Genomic DNA, 7,369 nt, shown 5'->3' on the forward strand with positions numbered 1-7,369 from the left:
AGAGCTAAGAGAGAGAAGAGAAGAGAAGAGGAGAGATGAGAGAGAAGGAGAGAGATAGAGAGAGAGGATAGAGAGAGACAGAAGGAGAGAGAGAGAGTAGAGAGCAGAGAGAGCGAGAGAGAGAGAGAGAGAGATAGAGAGAGACGAGCGAGAGATAGAGATTGAGATGATAGAGGCGAGCTAGAGCTAGAGAGAAGATAGAGAGATATATAGAGTAGACGATATCTAGATCTCTCTCTCTCTCTCTCTCTCTTGATCTCGATCTCGATCTCGATCTCTCTCTCTCTCTCTCTCTCTCTCTCTCTCTCTCTCTCTCTCTCTCTCTCTCTCTCTCTCTCTCTCAAAGTCCGACAGGAAAGAGCTCTCCCTCTCCTTATTGTTGAAACAGCTACTAATCTCCATTAGCTCCGAGCTAGCACCAATGCTAACAACAACCCCGTAACTCTCTATGTCTCTCTCTCTCTCTCTGTCTCTCTCTCTTTCTATCTCTCTCTCACAAGATGCGCTCGTGCCACACACACACAGACGCTCCTCCGTGACAATGACCGCTTGCGTAAAAAAAAAAAATTAAAAAAAAATTAAAAGTGGGGGGGACACAAATGGGATTTTGAAAAGTGGGGGGGACATGTCCCCCCTGTCCCCAGTGGAAATTACGCCCATGGTGAACACTACCCTTGGATGATGGTAAGGTAGACTAAAAGCTTTAGGAATCCAAAGTACAACATATAATAAGTACCCTGTATCAAGATTGATGCAAAACAAGTGACATTTGACCTTTTTAGAGAGGTTTAGCCAAAAACACTCCACCTCTGCAGATGTTGTGGTTTCTCCCCCAAAAGAAAGATAGGGAATAACAAATATAAACAAATATAAATACCTAATAATTGGAAAAAAGGCTTTAATGTTGGAATTTGTTATGAATATATCTTTAACATAACATACATTTTATTAAATATATTATTTTATGTTGTATATGTATTAAAACATATATAAAATAAGACAGAGAGAGATTTTGAAAACCAATGGCAAAATGTAACATCATTATTATTATTGTTATAATTATTAATATTAATTTTATTTTGGTTGATAAATTAATTGATCATTTAAAAAATGTAAAAGGTGAAACTTCAGAAAGTGAATGAAATATATAAACACCCCAAAATATAAATATCCCAAAATACAGAGTAAAAACAGTTTTAAATGTTGAAAGTAAATTAATTAATTTAAAATGAATATAAACATATATCTAGTTTTGTATGAATATATTATTTTATAATGTAAATATATTTGTGTTTTGCTCTTCTTGTAAAGACTTGTGAGTTTAGGATATCAAGTGTCTGTATAATAAAGATTACAGATAACCAATCAAACCTGGAAGACCCTTCTTGTTTTGTGATCATTATAATATTATTATTTACAACAGAGCTTTTCAAATGACTAACTCATATTCTAAAGTAACGTCCACAAAGTCAATGAATCCTTTCCCTCCTATCAGATGCTTCTCTTTGTAACGAGGCCACACTTCAGGACATTATGATTATAATGTATTATTCTTATTCATTTTCTCTCTCTTTTATTTAAAGTGGACCTATCATGCTATATTATAATAATATAGTGTAGGACCATACCTATATAAGGCATATTTATACTTTTTTCTTTTCAAAATACCAAACAGATCATGCATTTTATCCATGCCTCATTTCGCTCAATTTGCACTAATGTTAGCTCTGCTCTGCAAGGGCAGATTCATGTGAGAACAGCACCATCTACAGGCCTGGCATATGTACTACAGCGTCTCCAGCGCTTTCGAACGGCAATGGCCGTGGCTGTCTCCTCCTGATTGGTGGAGTTGGCCCAATAGCCGTAGCGCCACCGTCCTGACGTCAGGACAGTGTTCAAATCTGGATCAGTTTTTATCAGATCCGTTGCAGCCCCTTTTTTAGAGATTTGGGTATGGAGGAAAATAGAGAGGGTTGTGTTTTCTGACACTTGGTGAGTTCCCTGGAACACCGGGGACACATATTCATGTAGACAAGACGTACAAAAGTGCATTTTGCATGATAGGTCCCCTTTAAGTAATTGTTATGTAAGCTGAGATAAACATAGATATCTTTCTACATGATTCAAGTCAGATGATTGCCCCCATGGAGAGATGTATGTTATATGCGCAGTAACTACTCTGCACACATTAGAGTACGTATGCAGGTCTATGTTGTATGTGTGTGTTATGTCTGAATGTTTACAAAAATGACGATAAAAAGAGTATTCAAAAAAGGAAATGAGGAATCTGAAATGTGGATAAAAAGGGGTTAACCCTCCAGATGGAAACCCCTCAGTGTTTAAAGGGTTAGGGGACATCTTTCAGAGAGGAGCCAAACCACAGATCCTGAGACATGGAGGAACAGCGTCACAGAGTGAAGGACTGGAGCCTCGGATCACTCTGTTCTCAAAGTGGGGGGGGGGGGGGGGGGGCACTTTTTTTACACACACACACACACACACACACACACACACACACACACACACACACACACACACACACACACACACACACACACACACACACACACACACACACACACACACACACACACACACACACACACACACACACACACACACACACACACACACACACACACACACACACACACACACACACACACACACACACACACACACACACACACAAGTTTGCGGAGATATTTATTTACACATCAAACAGTGGCCGTTATAAGAAAAAGAAAACAACATGTTTACAGTTTATTTACATCACCTGAAAGGCATTATGAAAAAACTGTACATTGAAATCTGAAAAGAACAACGAACAGAAAAATCTAAATGACTTCACAGGAAAATATAAAACAGAATGATGATGAAACTTAAATAAAATGAATATATGGAACTTATTTACGGGGAAGATATCACATTAATATAATTTCCTCTGCAGCTTTTCATCAATAATGTGGAGTGAGGGGGCGCCAAGACCACCTGCTGAGGATTCTGGGTAAATACACTGACTATAAACACAATATTGCACTTTTATTTGACGTATTGTGGAGTGTAGAAGAGTGGACATGAGTTCAAATAAAGGTAGAACGATGTTTATATTCAACGCAGCTCATAGTTGCTTTGTTGAGTTAAAACTGATGATCATTGAAACTGAGAAACACTCAATTTTCTCAGTTAAATTCTGTTTAAATCTGAATTAAATTGCAGTGTTTTTGAGCTGAAACCCTGTAGCTCTAATTTTGGTCGTTTCTGCAAGACATTTTGAATATTTTCTGGATTGGAGAAACCTCAAAATCCTTTGATACTAAACTAAAAATTGCAAAAACCGGCTGTTGAAACCCAATAATAAAACACTTGTAAAGCCTCCAAACTCACACATGTGTTAAAACATATGATAAATAAGTGTTTTAATACATTGGTTTTTGCTTGTCAATGTAGATTAAAGAACATTTGACCTGTTTATTCACGTTAACACATATTATCCTGGTAAATTACTCAATAATGTGCACAGAAAAAGTGCTAATTAATCTGTCTTGCCTTCTCCGATGTATTATATTTAATAAGTAGAGCGTTGGTCCAGAGGAGGTGATTTGATAGATTTTCTAATAAAAATGAGCCAAAATGAACCAGAAAGTCTTGTTTGTTATCAAGGACTTCATTACATGTGAACGAAAACTGCTATTTTGGGGTATTTAACTAGCATGTAGCATGTGTTTAATATGTAGCATGTGTTTAATATGTGTGTTTAACTGATCATGTTTCATTCCAGAATCTGACTTGACCTTTTATTTTTTATGTTACTAACACTTTGTCCATGTTTCATTTTGACTTCCCTTCGAAGAGGTTGTGAGTTGAGTTTCTTTAGTTTTCTGAAGAAGCACAGTTTGAACCTTGAGGTAAAAACACGAATGGCCTTCATTCGATCTGTTGAACAATAGAGTTTTACCTTAAATATAACACTGATTTAATCTTTGACATGTTTACTGGCTGTTTGTGTAAAACAACATGTTATTAATGGAGTTATTTAGTGTAACAGTGGTACGGTGCAGAAAAACATGACCGTTTAACCCCAGAGGAGATTTCTGATATTTGTACGTTTTTTTTTAATGCATACAATTTAATTATTATTTTTTAAGGTTTTTTTTTTAATGAATTTATTTTTAAGGTTTATTATTTTTTTTAAATGAATTCTTTTTAAATCCATTTTTTTTTTTTAATCCAAATGTTTTTTAATCCATTTTATTTTGAAATTTTTTTTTTTGTTTTTAAATTGAATTATTTTTTAAAGTTTTTTTTTTATCCAAATTTTTTAAAAGTTTTTTTTTTGTTTTTAAATTGAATTTATTTTGAAGGGTTTATTTTGTTTAAATCCCACAAAAAAAATCGGTTTACATTTTTTTTTTTGACATCACCCTTTCACCTCAGCTCTTTAATTCGTATGTTTGTTTTTTATTTGCACTCAACAACAGTTATACCTTGTAATAGGTATCTTTTTAGTAGTAGTTTACAATAAATCTGCTATTTCTAATTAATGTATTATTTGCTGTCATTCTTCTTTCTGGATTGTTTTGAAAATAAAATAATAAATAACTGAAATTAACAGAAAATAAAAGCAGCAACTAGTTTCACTTAAAAAAAAGGGGGAAGAACTTTTAAAATATATTTATATATAAATATAAAAGCTGCTTGGTCCGTGTTTAAGGCTCACTTGCTGCTGGGAAAATGGAAAGTGTGTGTGTGTGTGTGTGTGTGTGTGTGTGTGTGTGTGTGTGTGTGTGTCACAGAGAGGTAATGGAGGTCACATACATCATAGTTTGTGTAACTTAAAGGAGTGTTAAAACAAAGATGGAGGTGATGTAAAGCACTTCAACAGTACGATTATAATCCAGAACTTGGAGCACGGAGTAACCATGGCGATGCGTTTCTGTTATTAATTATTTTGAATGACACCACGGCCTCGTTAAGGTGCGTTCACACCGAATCAGAAACACTCATTTGTGTTTACTCACGTCACTCAAAATGGACGTGCTGTAAAGGAGGCGGGGCTTAATCTCCATGTAGATACCAACAACAACAACAACATGAAGATATTTGACTGTGTATTAATATTAATACACGTATCAAAATGAAGCCGAATTAACTGCATACTAGTTAGCAAATAGCATGAATTGATGCTTTGGAGAGTGTTTCCTCAAGCTAGACTAAGCTAACATAGTAGCTGCTTGGTCCACACTTCTGAACAGACGTGAGGAACTGTGAGCTCTGCGTGCTAACAGCTAACGGCTAATGTCTTGTTTTCTTAATCAATAACGTAAGGCGGGGATTCTCAATGCTGATTGGCTGATTGGATCCGCCCAAAAGAATAGCTTCCTGCCCGGTGTGAACGCACCATATGGATGTTTATTATTATAAATGAATGGGTTTATTTATCTGTTAACCAGCTACTTGTTTCATCTTAAAAAACAATTGAACTGCAGCTATTATATTTGTTGGAAAAATCTATTAATCCTAAATACTGCTGGTTCCAACCTGTCAAATGTGAATATTTAGTTGGTTTTCTTATTTATTTAGTTAGTTCGTTTTTTGGGGGTTTTTTGGTTGAAAAAATTGTTAGATTTTTTTTGGAGTCTCATTCACAGAGCGATGAATGGAGACGTCTAAAACCAAAACTGAATTCTCAATATTAAATAAGAAAAACAGTAGAAATATCACATTCAAGAAGCTGGATTCAGAGACCAATACTACCAGTGGTTGAGTTATGGTGTATTCTGGTGTTTAAAGTACATATCTGACAGGCAATTAAGTAAAAATACAAGTTGTTCAGTCACATAAACGTCTGGGATTCCACAGACGATGGAAAAGAAAGACTCAAAAAGCTTCATAGAGTAAGAGCTGAAAGCACTGACGCACGGTTTATCATCTGATCTCGGTGGTTCAATCTCCACAGAGGAAACAGAGAGGCACTGAATGCCCCGTTACTTAGTTCGCGCTGCATATATAAAGTGCTCTGAGGGGAAATCTGGATCCTTCGGCGACACGCTCCTGCCAGATTTTCATGGATGATTAAATGCTCATACTAGTGTTTTGTTTAGCCTCTAGTGGATATCGATCCCCGCCGACGATGTCCTGTTTTTAAAACTCAAAAACAGCTAAACACTTGCATTGTTAAACACCATCAAAGAGTGAATTTCCCCCTCAAACAGTTTGATTTTAAAGTATTTAGCACACTTATTGAAGCCATGGGATAATACATTTGAACAATCACAGCCTGCGTTCTGCTGCATCTGATCTAACGACATGTCTATTATGTGATTCCTTATTATCGACTACATTGCACACAATTTCTCCAACTTTTTTATCCCATATGCAGTTTGTTTTTGTTGCCTACAGAAGCAAGGAGGCTAATTTAGCAGCTATGTAGCGACCGCCATGCTAACGGGCAGATTTGTATATATATATTTTAAATAGATCCAGAGTTCAAGCCTCAAAATGCAGCAAATTAATACTGGTGTGAAATAAAAATAAACCTACATTAATAGTTTAACCACAGAGGTTATTATTCAAGCCTTTTAGAAAATCATTAGCACCGAAAAATGTGAGAATTAGCCGGGGGCGACGCTAGTGGTGATCGAGAATCTCCACAAATCCAACGAGTTTCCCCCGAAATAAGACAGAGTTTTATCTCAGAGTCAGTTTTTAATTACCCAGCAACAGCAGGCTGGTAGATTAGAGACACTGCTGCCGGGAAAAGCTCCTCCGAAATCTGAAATACTGACTCACGGCTGAAGTTTGGGGAATAAACCACGACACAGATCTCACTTCCTGCGTCTCCTGACGACTCAAACTGTCTGAGAGTTCAGCTCCAGGTGCGTCAGGGTTTTATCTCCCAGAGTTCCCAGCTCCCGCCCCTCGGTTAGTTTGAAGAAACGATGGTTAGCATGACGGTGGCTAGTGTTAGCTCCTCAGAGCCGGGCTGCTGTTCCTGTCCGTCTCTCTGTTCCAGTCCTTCATCAGCGCAGCGAACACCTGAGAGGAGACGGAGGGAGGACGTTTAAAATGACTCCCTCTCTTATCATGAAAGCTACACTTCTTAGTGGCATCTGAGGACTTACTTTAAAGGTCACCTAGTATGCAAAATCCACTTCTTCATGTATCTTCTACATCAACATGTGTCCCCTCTTCTTCATGTCTCTTCTACATCAACATGTGTCCCCTCTTCTTCATGTCTCTTCTACATCAACATGTGTCCCCTCTTCTTCATGTCTCTTCTTCATCAACATGCGTCCCCTCTTCTTCATGTCTCTTCTACATCAACATGTGTCCCCTCTGTGGAAAGAGACTCTCTCTTTCCACAGAG

General features: G+C 37.0%; 1 protein-coding gene across 1 annotated transcript in view; it reads right to left on the reverse strand.

Moving 5' to 3' along the window:
* Positions 1–6,470: 6,470 nt before the first annotated feature.
* tbc1d12a (TBC1 domain family, member 12a) overlaps positions 6,471–7,369 on the reverse strand; it is a 25,547-nt gene continuing 24,648 nt past the window's right edge. The window contains exon 13 of the mRNA XM_034140666.1: positions 6,471–7,038. Coding sequence (XP_033996557.1) covers positions 6,967–7,038 — 72 coding nt within the window. The 3' untranslated portion in view covers positions 6,471–6,966. The remainder of the gene's footprint in view (positions 7,039–7,369) is intronic.

This window comes from Trematomus bernacchii, unplaced genomic scaffold, assembly GCF_902827165.1.
Source record: "Trematomus bernacchii unplaced genomic scaffold, fTreBer1.1, whole genome shotgun sequence".
In the NCBI taxonomy this organism is placed as follows: Eukaryota; Metazoa; Chordata; class Actinopteri; order Perciformes; family Nototheniidae; genus Trematomus; species Trematomus bernacchii.